We start from the raw sequence: 17,048 nt of genomic DNA on the forward strand, positions 1-17,048 counted from the left end.
TCTGACATCAGGGCACACCTGTATCTGATACATCGGGGCACACCTGTATCTGACATCAGGGCATGTTGCAAAAGGACAAGCAGATATAGTACCACCTTTCCAAGGTTAACATGACGATGTACAATCGGGCTCTGACCCCATTGACTTGATGTGTGTCTATTTGTGAAAAAAAATCAGTGTCCGCTGTTACTTGAGCAGAGCCGTTACTTAGTAGGGAGGATGTACAACAGAGGCGCAGTTTTTTAACTGTAATTGCTCATCGATTTCGTCCCCGTCCCTCCTTTCTCTCCTCCTCCCTTCTCCCCTCCATCGCTTCTCCTCCATTCATCTCCCCTCCATTCCTCCCCTACCTCCCCCTCCCTCGCCCCTCCCTCGCCCCTCCCCCCGTCCTCTCCCCTCCATTCCTCCCCTCCCTCCCTCGCTCCCCCTCCCCTCCGCCCCCTTCCTCTCCCCCTCCCATCCTCTTCCCCTCCCCCCTCCTTCTCTTCCCCTTCCCTCGCCCTCTTTCCTCACCCTTCCGACTCTGCGAGAAAGAAAGAAAGCCAAATCAGGACTTATTGATTCACACAAATCAAATTACTAGTTCTTCCATCCGTTGCCTCCGACGCTAATAATCGTTAATTGAGCAGAAGGGCGGTAATCCCGCACTGAGATCACGACACAGACGACGGGAGAACGCAGAGCACGACGTCAAGAGCAACAACCAAACGTGGATGTTGCGAGCTATTCCTGAACGTGAGGTGTGCGTGTGTGTGCGTGTGTGTGCGTGCGTGTGTGTGTGTGTGTGTGTGTGCGTGCGTGTGCGTGTACTAATCCGAACTAATCCCGCTTTTAAAGTGCCAGCCCATAGCGATTCCATGCCGCAGTTACCCCACTCAGACACAGTATACTGATTCCGAGCCGACCGGTCCTTGTTTTATCCCTTTAATGCAGAGTGCCAGGCAGAGTAACAACAAGTACCATCTTTTCACGTCGTTTCACATGACGCGGCCGGGGATCGAACCACCGTCCTTCCGCTCTCCGAGCAGACGTTCTATCCAATAGACAGTGCAGTTTATGTATAGGGTCAGTTTATCTTCGGGTTACATTATATGTTAGGTCAGTATGTGTTTGGTGACATTTTATATACGTTGGACATTTAATCTTTTTATTTAGTTTAGTTTTTTTTATATTTCTTCGATGAGACTATCCGGGACTAGTTACTTGCTTCATTATATCAAAGTTGACCTTGACATCGGCAAAGTAAGTTTATTTACTTTGTCTTCCTCAGTCGTCCATGCCTTCAGCCATCTGTCCGCAAGCTCTGAACCTATAAACTCCAGGTTTCTACTCAGTATCAGGATCTGCTAAAGAAATGAACCTTGCCTGGTGTAGATGTGACATGTTGATAGCGATACACGTTTAAAACGTGTGCTGCACAGTCATCGAGTGAAAGGAGGTCTTCCGCCATTATGTGGAGTGTGCTGTCACGGAAACCACAGATTCACGGGTATAATATCTCTCCATCCAGACCACCAACACCATCTCGCCTGCGTGAAGCAGGGTGGTCGAGTGGTCCAGGGGGCGACATAACGTTAGGCAGAGACACAACCAGACATCGTGTGTTCGAATCCCAATTCATCACCCTTCATTAGCGGATCCTGCGTGGGGGTCCTGGGGGCCTGAAAAACATCAAAACCTTTTGAAAACCAAATGTAGTATGTTGTAGACACCTCCCCCACACCCCGCCACCACCAGAACTGAGAGAGGATTTTGATATTGGACCCCTCCCTTTTAAAAATGCAGGACCCGCTCTATTTCTGTCAGCGCCATAACTGACCTGGGTTGTCATCTCACATGAAGCTGACAAGTCGCGAGATGACTTACCCCTGGTCAAAGCGGCGTCAAACCCACTCACTCACCCATGTAGACCAACAGTAGACACCATGCCCCGTCTCGTGTTGAGCAATATTGTCACGCATTTTAGTTCCAGATGAGGGTCACTGGGAGAGTCGGGAAGTACTCAAGAGAGGGCGCCACCTGTTTCCGTTCCAGTATAAACTTCCTGAAGGAATACCCTGTTCTTTCCAAGGCCCTGATGCGTCGGTCAACTATACAGTCCAGGGCATCGCTGTCCGGCAGAGCGGCGAGAACCTTACCACACAAAAAACGTTTACCGTCCTCAGAGATCTCGACTCCAAGCGTGATTCTGAAAAACGAACCCCCTCAGTGAGTATCAGACAACGCTGGGTGGGACTAGAATAACATTTTATCACCATCAACTAAACAGTAATGGCATTAACGTAACTCTGAATTTCAGGAACAATTCGGCGAGAATGGTAATCCAAGGTCACATTTCTTTGTAGCGCTACGAAGCTGTGACCTTGACCCATGTGTAATATTAAGTGTGTAACATCCTGGTGCATATGACCTGAGAAGTACAAAAATGTATACTGCCTTCTGATAAACATATCATATTATAGCCAACCCTTTCATTCTCTTTCAAACCATGCAGGTCACCAACACGAAATATACTCCTTATACCGGGGTTGTGGCTGGCCCGATCGTTCAAGGCGCCGCAATTCGCTGTGCAGAGATGCGTCCTTTAGGCACGCCGAAAATATTAAGATCGTTGTTTCGATTTCAACTACCGTACACATATTTATATTTGTATCTTTCCCTTCTCAGCCCCGACATCCCCTGGAGGACCACGCGGAGCGATCATTCAGTACCGTGTGTTGCCGCCCGGGCCGAGTATCCTGCTCTCTCTCCGTCATAAAACGGGCGTACGTCCCAGGGGAGGTAATCCGGGCGGACGTGCAACTCCAGAATCTTTCAATGCGCAAGTCCGGCGTGTGTAAAGTCCAGTTAAAACAGGTGAGAATTACAGAGAAGTTTGTTTGTTGACAAAAATGCCTCGGTTGATGAATACCTTGGTGTGGTGACCCTTGACGATTTTAGTCTTGTCAGTGAGTGGCTTTTTACACTTCCAGAGTGACGCTCCTTTGTAAATACGTGCTCGTTTCATTCGAGAATATACCGCATTGCCACAGAAGACAATTATTACAGTTTCGTGGAGAAATGGACCTATGTAATGATGATAGTGTTCGCTTATTACGTCAAAAGTCCTGGTTCGATTCCAGGCAAGAGTACAACATGTGAAGCTAATTCGCGGTGATCCCCCCCCGACATAAAACTACACCCAACACAACTGGCAACGGCACTTTAACTTTAATACCGGGGTAGTATTCCCCGCCCATCGGCTCGACAAGCCTATGACCCGGGTTTGACACTCGAGAACAATGTGTGAAGCCCATTTTCCGGTGTCCCCCGCCGTCATATTGCTAAACGCGGCGTATAACCATACTCACTCACTTCCCACCATCGCTGTTCTGTAGATCAGGTTATCATTAAGCTGAGTGAAGTACAACGTGAGAGCTGCTACCAGCGTGTGTTGTGGAGACACTGCTCGCACAGGGCACCGTCCCCCAGACATATTTGTCCAATTTAATGATTTGCATTTTGATTGTCACCTCATAACAGTACTGAGATGTTTACTGTGCAGTGAAACTGATGATTGTGTCCTCGTCCGACACGTGTGTCACGATTGGTGTCACATTTAGACCGTTTGGATTTGTTTTAATTACTTTGTAATCGGGCTATATGTTTAAATATTCCTATAGTCATGTCGCCGAGAATACCTCCGAGTCAAACTTATCCACGGTCTGTAAAAACACAGGCTGCCATGTCGCCGAGAATACCTCCGAGTCAAACTTATCCACGTTCTGTAAAACACAGGCTGTCAAAATCGATACAATTTCTCCAAAACATACAAAATCGATATCAGTATTCGTGTTGATACCTTACAAACACTCGTGTTATAATCATTGTCACTTTGATCCCTCTGTTAGTCGTCATGTTGAAGTAATGCCATATAGTTAGGAGGCTAAAGTGATATATGTCAAATAGTTAGGGAGCTAAATTGATATATGTCATATATCGATGGAGCTAAAGTGATATATGTCAAATAGCCAGGGAGCTAAATTGATGTATGTCATATAGCGATGGAGCTAAAGTGATATATGTCAAATAGTTAGGGAGCTAAATTGATGTATGTCATATAGTGATAGAGCTAAAGTGATATATGTCAAATAGCCAGGGAGCTAAATTGATGTATGTCATATAGCGATGGAGCTAAAGTGATATATGTCAAATAGTTAGGGAGCTAAATTGATAGATGTCATATAGCGATGGAGCTAAAGTGACCTATGTCAAATAACCAGGGAGCTAAATTGATGTATGTCATATAGCGATGGAGCTAAAGTGATATATGTCAAATAGTTAGGGAGCTAAATTGATATATGACATATAGCGATGGAGCTAAAGTGACATATGTCAAATAGCCAGGGAGCTAAATTGATATATGTCATATAGCGATGGAGCTAAAGTGATATATGTCAAATAGTTAGGGAGCTAAACTGATGTATGTCATATAGCGATGGAGCTAAAGTGATATATGTCAAATAGTTAGGGAGCTAAATTGATATATGTCATATAGCGATGGAGCTAAAGTGACATATGTCAAATAACCAGGGAGCTAAATTGATATATGTCATATAGCGATGGAGCTAAAGTGACATATGTCAAATAGCCAGGGAGCTAAATTGATATATGTCATATAGCGATGGAGCTAAAGTGACATATGCCAAATAGTTAGGGAGCTAAATTGATATATGTCATATAGTCATAGAACCAAGATGACATATGTCACATAGTCAGGGAGCTAAATTGATAGATGTCATATCGTCAGGGAGCTAAAGTGACATATGTCATATAGTCAGGGAGCTAAAGTGACATATGTAATATAGTCTGGGAGCTAAATTGACATATACGCCACATTGGCATCATGCTATATACACTCTTCAAAAAAGGAAACGCACATGTAGTATGTAGTTCATTGAACCTGACTACACAAACAATCCGGTATATAAATTGGATATGTTATCAGAAAATGTAAATGGCCTGATATTCGACAGACGGTGCGTCAAAACGCAGCCATTGTCGATTTGCACTGTCTGAAATGCACGTGCAAGTTATGGCATTCGTTACTCGTGGTAGTGGCTATGAAAAGGCAAGCGATATAGTGATATATGCAATATTGTCAAGGAGCGTTAGTGAAATATGCCATATGGTCAGGTCACAGAGTCAGAAACAGCTCTTCATGACATCGCGGTTACACTGAAGGCCACGCAGTTAGCTAGCGCGTGCTGCACGTGCAAAATGTTCTTCCCATGAATCAATCATCGCTAACGGGACGATGATTGACGATTAAAACCGAACAAGACATTGCATCCGAACCACACAAATCTCGGGGACACACAGCGGCGGTAGCGATAAGTTCGCGTTAAAATAAAAATACGTCGGATTTTTACTTTTTAAAAACGGTCGGTATATAAGTTGGATAAAACCTCCTCTCCCGGGTGCTCTATGGATAAAGGCCCTAGTTCCGCCCCCTCGGGTATTCCCTCCGGGTAGGGCCGACCATCCATAGAAAACCCGAGGGGTGGGGGAGGCTTTATCCTTAACACAATCCACACAGCACCCGTCTTCCAAAGGTGTAGGGGGTACTGTATTCATTGGGATCAGTGAAACACATGATGGCACGTCTTTCATAATTTAACAAACAGAATACAGAAAAACAGACTTTGCTATCCTATCACATCCTAAACATTACTTCATCAGATACGGAGACTGATAGTCGTTTGCTTCACAATCTTCCATAAACACAGTCCTGCACGAACGCACTGTTATTGATAACTATATCAATAAATCACTCTTCAGCGCGAGACCCGGGTGTTTGAAGTGCTGAAGATAAATCATGCAACGCCTTAGTGCGTTGTCATTTATTATATCAACAATTTTAAATCTGTGATTTCTTGATGTAAAACCTTCCCCAGGCCACACTTCGTCTCTCGGAATGACAACGCAATCAATCTGGTTCACATCACACGCATCAACCTACCTTAAATGTCTGTGGGAGATTGGCTTCAAAACATCCACATGATGTTACATGGAAATGAATCATGACTTATATGTATCAAACACATCACCTATATGCCTGAAACACATCACCTATATGCCTGAAACACACCACCTTAATGACAAAACTCCACACTCACCTGTAACGAACGTGAATAGTCCTTAATGACAAAACTCCGCTCTCACCTGTAACGAACGTGAATAGTCCTTAATGACAAAACTCCACACTCACCTGTAACGAACGTGAATAGTCCTTAATGACAAAACTCCACTCTCACCTGTAACGAACGTGAATAGTCCTTAATGACAAAACTCCACACTCACCTGTAACGAACGTGAATAGTCCTTAATGACAAAACTCCACACTCACCTGTAGCGAACATGAATAGTCCTTAATGACAAAACTCCACACTCACCTGTAACGAACGTGAATAGTCCTTAATGACAAAACTCCACACTCACCTGTAACGAACGTGAATAGTCCTTAATGACAAAACTACACACTCACCTGTAACGGACGTGAATAGTCCTTAATGACAAAACTCCACACTCACACTATATTCTACTAAAAAAGTTGAAGAGCCACCCCGTTCTTTCATTTTACTTAAATTAATGTGCCATGATATGACAGATTAGTTAAAGTAATAGTTACGATTTTAACTTATTTTGAGCAGTATATATACAACAACGAATACGTGCCTCGCAGTGAGACCAGAATTAAATATCTTTTTCAAAAGCAAGTTTTTTTTATTGAATCCAGGACCTATGTATCGTGGCGTGCGTCAGCATATGTTGCCTCGTCACAGCCACCTGTATAAGCTAACAAATGAGCCCACTCCGATTTGCTTGCTCCCAAGGTTTGACAATAGTTCGTCTTTGACGTAAGTCGGTGTCGGAGTCAGCAGAATCCGGCACATCGCGTCTGTATATTAATCAATAACAACCATGAGGATATATGCGGTAACAAGATACCTGCACCTCGACCTTTACAGGAAGACACTTCTTGGCTGACGTCATTTGTGGTATCTATATACTAACTGTCAGTTTGAAGATGTCTGCGGTTATTCATACACCTAAAAAGATATCTAACATACGTTTAAAAGTCGTGCTACATGATGTCGTGAATAATACAATAATTAACAGATATAACAAGTAAAAGAAATAATGACCGATTAGTTATATAATACAAACAGTGATTAGAGACACGATACTGAGTCGGACAATACACATCAAGATTAGTTCTAAGGAAGTTTCAAAAACACGAAATCGAATTTTCATTTTCTTCTCCAATTGTATTGATTCGGGGATCTTCCTAGTCATATATTCTATGAATGTTTTCTTCGTCATCAAGGTTCGTGAAAAACATTAGTTCATTCTACGCGTGTTCGATGGAACATGAAGGAAGGGAATGCTACACGCAGAAGGGACGGGTTCTTCAACCCGTCAGTTTGTAATGTCAATATGTTCATTCTGCAGAGCAAACTCCATCCTCTACAGACCGCCTCCGTGGTCTAGCGGTAGAGCATCCGCCCTGAGAGCGGAAGGTCCGGGTTCGATCCACGGTCGCGTCATACCAAAATGCGTTACTCTGCCTGGCGCTTGGCATTAAGGGGCTCAAACAAGAACTGAGTCAGTATTCTGTGTCTGATTGGGGAATTCATGTTAAACTGCGGCATGGTATCTCAGTGGGCTGGCACTATAGAATCGGCATCAGTCCAGACCAGATCAAACAGACAGACAGACAGACAAACACACACAGACAGACAGACAGACACACACACACACACACACACACACACACACACACACGTGCATGCTCATCGCTATATAAGTGGAATAATCTTGAACGCGACGTTAAAACCCAGTTCAAATCGCCGCACATCCTTTAGATGTCGATATGAATGTCCGACCATGTATAGGTTTGTCTTTGATACGGTAGTGAGATTGTTGCGATGTGACGGGGGTACAAGAAGCCAGAAGGGCTATCCACATCAATCAGCTGGAGGAGCTCCCAGGCTCCACTCATGACAGCACACCGACACACAGACACGAGAACAACCCACTCTCACATTGCCTTCTTATTGATATCCAAATCGTTGATCTGCCGCATGATTTCATGTAGCTTAACACAGCCTCATGTAGGATTCAGTGATGAATCATCCACAGCAGACGTCTGAATGACGGCAATGTATGGGTTACTGTTAGAGTCTCACCACTGCCAATACAGTCAGTGAGTTAGTGAGTATGGTTTTACGCCGCTATTAGCAATATTCCAGCAATATCACAGTGGGGGGACACCGCTAATGGGGTTCACACATTGTACCCATGTCGGGAATCGAACCCGGGTCTTCTGCGTGACGAGCGAACGCTTTCACCACTAGGCTACCCAACCGCCCCGCCAATACATTAAGTGTGGCTTTATATATATAGATGACTATACGTCGGTGTCTTTGATGAGAAGAGTGTTCTTATGATTATGCCATGGCCGTATTACACAATAATCTTCATGCAGCTTTCAAGTTTTGAAGTTCTTTTATCTTGTATACATTTTTATTGTGATGTCGATTTTACACCGATAAAGTTAGGTACTGGGACCATGTTTCAATGGTAACAGAACTTGTAACATAAGTCACATTATCATATTGCTTGGGTGAAAAACCCGTTACAGTATAAAAACTTGGATCAAAAACTTGGTCAAAGTCCATTTTGACCAAGTTTTTGATAGTGTAAAATGCCGTCAAAAACTTTGACAATGTTTATTACGTCACAGGGTAAGTGATCTGTCAGTCGGACAGTGACAGTAGCCAATATAGATCCAACTGAAATCTCTTTCTTATACAGAGGCGAAGCAACATATACGCAAAACTACAGTTGTTTTTAATTGCCTTTCGCGGCAATCCATCGGTCTGTCTGCTAGAGTAACTGACCTTTGTCAAAGGGAAGCTACTCTAATCCTAGTCTATGAGACGTCACGGCCACGGTCAGGCGTTGTTGACAGTCGGTCTGTCCTGTCATAACGTTAAGAAGTGTACTCAGATGTACACACAGCGACAAAACGAAACAAGGTAACAATTCAAACATATTTCGGCCAAATCCAACTAATTTATTTTGTGGAGAAAGGTTCAAGCCGCAGAGGTCTACAAGCACAGATATGGCTACTGTTCCCGCTTGGCTAGGCCTCGTGCCCTCGCAAAATTGTGTCGAAAATTATATCTCCAAAGTTTCCAAAACTTATAAAATGGCTTAGCTACGTCACAGTTAGACACTGATTTTCAGTATATTAGACTGTTCTTTTAATAATGAAAGCAATTATCTCTGTAGTTTATCCAGATTCCCGATGGTTCATTCAGACTCGATCGCCGAACGACGAGGGCGACGCCATGTTTGTTTATAAACAGTGAAAGTAGTCCCTACTTGACCTCTGATATTTGCATCTCTATCCGCATATGACCTCCACGGATATCGTTTTTATCAGTTGGCTTTATCCTGCCGAGAAACCTACCCATTATATGATAACAAGCGATATCTACATTGTAGATATTGCTGCAATGAAATTGCATCACAATGCTTTACAGGCCATTGTGACGTCATTGTTACCATGACGTCACAATCAAATGACATCGCTAATGACTCTGCTACTGAAACTGTTTGCAGCACGTTGCCAAGTGACCAATAGCGTCTGTGCTGAAAGACACTGCTTATTATTGTCTACAAACTGAAAAAGCTGGAAGAATGATGTTGGATGATAAATAAAATCACACCCTCGTGTCTTTTGATATCAAAAGGGAGCAAAGGGTTAAAGGAATTATGAGCTCATTGTATCACAGACTTTATCTTAAATCAACATGTAACAACTACTTTAAAATTTTTCCTTCTGTTTACTTCGATTGTAATGTTTTGTTTTATATAATATATTTTGTTGTTTAACGCCGCAATATTCCAGCTACATAACGGCGGTCTGTAAATAATCGAGTCTGGATACTTCTGTGATTGATATAATGAGCATCGATCCACGCAAATGGGATACCGTGACATGCACCGACCACGTCAGCGATACTAACCAGCCGACCCCGTTAGTAGCCTTTACGACAATCATGGGTTGCTGGAGACCAATTCTCACCCAGATCCTCACGTTTTTGATAACAAGAATCAGATACATTCAAGGCTCGGACTGCTTTGTATATGGCTTAAAACAAATGCCATGCACTTGCATGCCCACATCAGGCCAACCCTGGGTCACTGGGTGCAAGCAGAGCGAGGGAGGACACGCGAATGAAACTAATTTAGATATATAAGAGTGCAACTAAAAATTGAAATGTATAAGGAAGGTGCAGCTAATATAGACCTATCCTACCTGTTCGATTGTCATTCATCAATGATAGGAACCAGCTTCGGGGTGTGTTTGTTCTTGTGAATACGGTTGAGTGAAAGACACGGTGTAGGACGTCGGTCGTGGGGTGCAGCACGCCGTGTGAGGGACCAATACGGCATCAACGTCAGATGAAAGTCTTGAAACTGACATAGTGCTGGTGATTAAAGTATTATTAGACAAAGTTCGCTGGAGGGGGACACATATTTAGATAAGATCTGCAGTTGTCACCGTTGGCATTGATTTATTCTTTTCATGTTTGAAAATAAATAAGTCCCCCCTTGGAGAAACCTGGCAATGTTTTGGACATCACGCCATGGACGCAGTTGTCTTATTTCTGAGTTTCGTCATATCTTGAAAAAAACATTGAAGTCATGGATGAGCTAGAGATGATTTTTATTTCACTTCTCAAGGTTTCCCAGCATGCTTGCAGGGTTATTACGTAAGCGGCTTGCGTGCAGCGTACATTATGGTTATGACGTCACTGAACGGTGTGGTTTGACATAACTGCTATCTGTCTCTGTTTTATTGTCCTCGGCATGTACATAAGGTGAAGCGTTACATGTTTAATGAGATATTTATGACGACAGTCATTATCTGTTTTTTTACCGGCGGTAATTTTGTAACGATGTGATGATACCTACAGGGACACGGGTGAAACATGGGCAGACTGGTTCACATGGATGTGTTATCACTCACGCATTGATTCCTCTGGAATGTGACAAGTCGCGGCTCGGGAAGAATACCTAAAGGGAAACAGGAAATAATACGCAAAAGGTGTAGGTGGCGCAGGTGTAGTGGTGCAGGTGTAGTTGTGCAGGTGTAGTGGTGCAGGTGTAGGTGGTGCAGCTGTAGGTTGTGCAGGTGTAGGTGATGCAGGTGTAGGTGATGCAGGTGTAGTGGTGCAGGTGTAGTTGTGCAGGTGTAGTGGTGCAGGTGTAGTGATGCAGGTGTAGGTGATGCAGGTGTAGGTGGTGCAGGTGTAGGTGATGCAGGTGTAGGTGATGCAGGTGTAGGTGATGCAGGGGTAGGTGGTGCAGGTGTAGGTGATGCAGGTGTAGGTGGTGCAGCTGTAGGTGGTGCAGGGGTAGGTGGTGCAGGTGTAGGTGATGCAGGTGTAGTGATGCAGCTGTAGGTGGTGCAGGTGTAGTGGTGCAGGTGTATTGGTGCAGGTGTAGGTGATGCAGGTGTAGGTGATGCAGGTGTAGGTGGTGCAGGTGTAGGTGGTGCAGGTGTAGGTGATGCAGCTGTAGGTGGTGCAGGTGTAGTGATGCAGGTGTAGCGGTGCAGGTGTAGGTGGTGCAGGTGTATTGGTGCAGGTGTAGTGGTGCAGGTGTAGTTGTGCAGGTGTAGTGGTGCAGGTGTAGTGGTGCAGGTGTAGTGGTGCAGGTGTAGTGGTGCAGGTGTAGTGGTGCAGGTGTAGGTGATGCAGGTGTAGGTGGTGCAGGTGTAGTGGTGCAGGTGTAGTGGTGCAGGTGTAGGTGGTGAAGGTGTAGTGGTGCAGGTGTATTGGTGCAGAGGTAGGTGGTGAAGGTGTAGTGGTGCATGTGTAGGTGGTGCATGTGTAGTGGTGCAGGTGTAGGTGGTGCAGATGTAGGTTGTGCAGGTGTAGGTGATGCATGTGTAGTGGTGCAGGTGTATTGGTGCAGGGGTAGGTGGTGCAGGTGTAGGTTGCGCATGTGTAGGTGGTGCATGTTTAGTGGTGCAGGTATATTGGAGCAGGTGTAGGTGGTGCAGATGTAGGTGGTGCAGATGTAGGTGATGCAGATGTAGGTTGTGCAGGTGTATTGGAGCAGGTGTAGGTGATGCAGGTTTAGTGGTGCAGGTGTAGGTGGTGAAGGTGTAGTGGTGCAGATGTATTGGTGCAGGTGTAGGTGGTGCAGCTGTAGGTGGTGCAGGTGTAGGTGATGCATGTGTATTGGTGCAGGTGTAGGTGATGCAGGTGTAGGTGGTGCAGGTGTAGGTGGTGAAGGTGTAGTGGTGCAGGTGTATTGGTGCAGGTGTAGGTGGTGCAGGTGTATTGGTGAAGGTGTAGGTGGTGCAGCTGTAGGTGGTGCAGGTGTAGGTGATGCATGTGTAGCGGTGCAGGTGTATTGGAGCAGGTGTAGGTGATGCAGGTTTAGTGGTGCAGGTGTATTGGAGCAGGTGTAGGTGGTGAAGGTGTAGGTGGTGCAGATGTAGGTGATGCAGGTGTAGGTGATGCAGGTGTAGGTGGTGCAGGTGTATTGGAGCAGGTGTAGGTGGTGCAGGTTTAGTGGTGCAGGTGTAGTGGTGCAGGTGTATTGGAGCAGGTGTAGGTGATGCAGGTTTAGTGGTGCAGGTGTATTGGAGCAGGTGTAGGTGATGCAGGTGTAGGTGGTGCAGGTGTATTGGAGCAGGTGTAGTGGTGCAGGTGTAGGTGGTGAAGGTGTAGGTGGTGCAGATGTAGGTGATGCAGATGTAGGTGATGCAGGTGTAGGTGGTGCAGGTGTATTGGAGCAGGTGTAGGTGGTGCAGGTTTAGTGGTGCAGGTGTAGTGGTGCAGGTGTATTGGAGCAGGTGTAGGTGATGCAGGTGTAGGTGGTGCAGGTGTAGGTGGTGCAGGTGTATTGGAGCAGGTGTAGGTGATGCAGGTTTAGTGGTGCAGGTGTATTGGAGCAGGTGTAGGTGATGCAGGTGTAGGTGGTGCAGGTGTAGGTGGTGCAGGTGTATTAAAGCAGGTGTAGGTGGTGCAGGTGTAGGTGGTGCAGGTGTATTGGAGCAGGTGTAGGTGATGCAGGTGTAGGTGGTGCAGGTGTAGGTGGTGCAGGTTTAGTGGTGCAGGTGTAGGTGGTGCAGGTGTATTGGAGCAGGTGTAGGTGATGCAGGTGTAGGTGGTGCAGCTGTAGGTGGTGCAGGTGTATTGGAGCAGGTGTAGGTGGTGCAGGTGTATCCCCTTCTCCGTGTTACTCAGGAATATTCACCTGACACAATCCTCCCATACCACGAAATACCACACTCACTACTTCTGACATAGCACACAAATACCAGATCTGTAATACATACATATATCACGCTTATAAGAACCCTGACACAATGACAACAATCCTCAAACAATACTGAATGACACCCAAGCTCATTTACCGTATCCAAAAAACCCGATTTTCTCCTACTGACGCTGCATCTGAAAAGATCGTGTCCGATGACGTCATATCTGACGTCAGTCACTCTAACACAGAAGGACACTGATATCTGCAATTACAGTCTTTTGACGAATACATGACACGTTATTTTAAATAACAACTTCGTTTATTCTTTGTAACGATGTTTCAGAGCTACATCTTGCCCCTTCATCAACTACTGCTGAAACGTCGTTACAAAGAATAAAAGAAGTTGTGATACATAAAAAACATGTCATCTATTCATGTTCTTCAAACTTCTAAGTGCCTATCAAAGACTGTTTTCTCTTCGTATCCAAATAGCCCAACAGTAATGTAATGCTGTGTTTGCTCTCCAGTTGCTCATATACGGAGATGTCCACAGTAAGTCTCTGGTGCTAGCTGAGGCCCGCTTGTTCGATGGCATTCGCCCCGGGCAACGTCGTCATTGGAAGGACTTCCCACTGCTCGTGCCCCCAACGTGCCCATCAAGGCTCAGCAAATGTCGCGTCATCGACGTCAGATATTGCGTAGCGGTAAGTGCTTCTGTTCTTGACGCGGTGCCAATTTTAGGTAAGGCGAAACTATAATAGCGTAATGCTATTAAAGGGACATGGTTCACTTCATAGACAAGACAGGACAGACAAATGAAGTGGCACAAGTGAAATATCATACGGTAAGAGGCTTGATTAATAGGTTCTGAGCCGCACATTGAAGGAACTGCATTGTCGTGAACTCTTTGTTGTGTGTGTAACATGACGTCATAGAGGGGGTATATCCGCAAACTCTCGAGTCAACTGAGGTGGTATATCCACTAACTCTCGAGTCAACTGAGGTGGAATATCCGCAAACTCTCGAGTCAACTGAGGTGGTATATCCGCAAACTCTCGAGTCAACTGAGGTGGTATATCCACTAACTCTCGAGTCAACTGAGGTGGAATATCCGCTAACTCTCCAGTCAGCTGAGGTGGTATATCTGCAAACTCTCGTGTCAACTGAGGTGGTATATCCGCTAACTCTCCAGTCAACTGAGGTGGTATATCTGCAAACTCTCGAGTCAACTGAGGTGGAATATCCGCTAACTCTCCAGTCAACTGAGGTGGTATATCCGCAAACTCTCGAGTCAACTGAGGTGGTATATCCGCTAACTCTCCAGTCAACTGAGGTGGTATATCCGCTAACTCTCCAGTCAACTGAGGTGGTATATCCGCAAACTCTTCAGTCAACTGAGGTGGTTTATCCGCAAACTCTCGAGTCAACTGAGGTGGTATATCCGCTAACTCTCCAGTCAACTGAGGTGGTATATCCGCTAACTCTCCAGTCAACTGAGGTGGTATATCCGCTAACTGTCCAGTCAAATGAGGTGGTATATTCGCTAACTCTCGTGTCAACTGAGGTGGTATATCTGCAAACTCTCGTGTCAGCTGAGGTGGTATATCCGCTAACTCTCCAGTCAACTGAGGTGGTATATCCGCTAACTCTCCAGTCAACTGAGGTGGTATATCCGCTAACTCTCGTGTCAACTGAGGTGGTTTATCTGCAAACTCACGTGTCAGCTGAGGTGGTATATCCGCAAACTCTCGAGTCAGCTGAGGTGGTATATCCGCTAACTCTCGAGTCAACTCAGGTGGAATATCCTTAAACTCTCGTGTCAACTGAGGTGGTATATCCACTAACTCTCGAGTCAACTGAGGTGGTATATCCGCAAACGCTCGAGCTCTTCTATCTGGACAATAATGAAGAAAGCTCTAGTCGAAACCCTTCTCAACTCAAACGATGACGTCATACTTTAGGGATTAATGCTATTTCCTTTGCCACTCACCATATGTCACAAACCCAATGAAATGAACTGGACATGACAAAGGTTTCAGCACGTTAGGTTCCCAGGCTCCTGACTCTTGATCAGAAACGCTCATCATCTCTTGTGAGAATTTATGTAGTTTTGAAGCAGACCCAGCTGATGGAGTTTTGGGTTCACACTATCAACCAGAGACTAAAGAACTCCCAAAGCAATGGAAACGTCTCCTCTTCCAAAGAACTTAAAGTTTGTTCTACAAGGGCAAGTCGATTGCTTCGGTTTTCTGGGACTCCAAATGGCTCCTACTGTTGGGCTACCTCCAGAAAGGCAATACTAGTGATTGTCATCTTAAGCTAGTCAGTGTTGGTAACAGTGTGAAAATATCAAGGCTAAACGTCACGGATAATTCACTGAAGATGAATTCTTTCACCAGGAAACATGTTGCATGTCTGCAATGCATGACTGTGGCTTCGAACCGATTGAACATCCTCCAAATTCACAACATTTGGCACCGACAGATTTCCACCTCTTCCCAAAACTGAGAATTGTGTGGCAAGTATTATGCAATTGATGATGATGTCACTTTAGCTGTGAAGGATTTTACAACACTAGCAGGAAGTCTTCTACACCAGTGGGATCCTGACATTCCAGCATCGTTGGCAGAAGTGTGTGAAAAAAATATTTAGTAATATCAACGCAGTCCATCACAGTTAGGCTCAGAGCGTGTCAGACTCCCGTCGGATTACACCTTAAACGTCTTGACCTTGACATTAATATTGAGGCACATACACGGAATGTTTAGCCATCTCATGTAAACGATTAAAGAATGCGTTTATGGTCATAGATATGATAGAGCTAATGTTGTATTTTCTACTTCAATAATCGATGATAAATGAAACGTCTTGTATCTTGTGTCCGACTAGAAGGGTGAGGTGAGCTGAAATGGGTTTAACGTGGCGTCCAAGATTATTGCACTTATATAGAGACGTGCATGTACGTGTGTGTGTTTGTGTGGCAGCTTGTACTAGTCCGGACTGATGCCGATTTATAGTGCTTGCTCACTGAGATACCATGCCGCAGTTTAACATGAATACCCCACTCAGAAACAGTATAGTGACTCCGAGTCGACCAGTCCTTGTTTTAGCCCCTTAATGCCGAGCGCCAGACAGGGTAACAACAAGTACCCATTTTAACGTCTTTTGGTATGACGCGGTCGGGGATCGAACCCCGGACCTTCCGCTCTCCGGGCGGACGCTCTACCACTAGACCACGGAGGCGGTCTGACTAGAAGGGAATAGCTGCCATTTACATATTGAGCTTAACCGTAACAATCAACTTTACATGTGTATGCCTTGCAATTACGAGCAGAATACAATGACATGACAATTGTAAGGAATTAAAATGCTGTTTGCGGAATATAGGTTACACCTAAGACCACCACGCCAGTAGTTTTAAGCAGTGGGACCAAACACGCTACAAAAGGGTTGAGAGAGAAACACGTCATCTTTCTTTTTGTATTTCAGGTTGAAGCGCATTTTTCCGATTCCGTTTTATATGCTGCAGTCCCAGTTACCGTGGTTACCATTCCAGAAAAAGGACTTATTCCAATAAAGTGGATGTACAGGGGTAAGGTGGAACCGGACATTCTTGTTGCAGTGACAGGTTATATTTCTGCTAACTCCAATCTTGGACTATCCGACTCTATTGGAATGAGGCGACAAACCGCAACATTAATATTCATATTATC

At 45.0% G+C, this 17,048-nt stretch overlaps 1 protein-coding gene across 2 annotated transcripts in view; it reads left to right on the forward strand.

Moving 5' to 3' along the window:
* The window catches only part of LOC139458727 (arrestin domain-containing protein 2-like), a 36,315-nt gene that overhangs the window by 16,161 nt on the left and 3,106 nt on the right, over positions 1 to 17,048 (forward strand). Inside the window, exons 3-6 of one of the 2 annotated variants that reach the window (XM_071240137.1) lie at positions 1,967 to 2,208; positions 2,668 to 2,856; positions 13,863 to 14,039; positions 16,825 to 16,927. In XM_071240137.1, coding sequence (XP_071096238.1) covers positions 1,967 to 2,208; positions 2,668 to 2,856; positions 13,863 to 14,039; positions 16,825 to 16,927 — 711 coding nt within the window. The remainder of the gene's footprint in view (positions 1 to 1,966; positions 2,209 to 2,667; positions 2,857 to 13,862; positions 14,040 to 16,824; positions 16,928 to 17,048) is intronic. The other variant, XM_071240142.1, reaches the window with a different exon arrangement.

Source organism: Haliotis cracherodii, unplaced genomic scaffold (genome assembly GCF_022045235.1).
Source record: "Haliotis cracherodii isolate W230 unplaced genomic scaffold, xgHalCrac1.p SCAF_1, whole genome shotgun sequence".
Classification (NCBI taxonomy): domain Eukaryota; kingdom Metazoa; phylum Mollusca; class Gastropoda; order Lepetellida; family Haliotidae; genus Haliotis; species Haliotis cracherodii.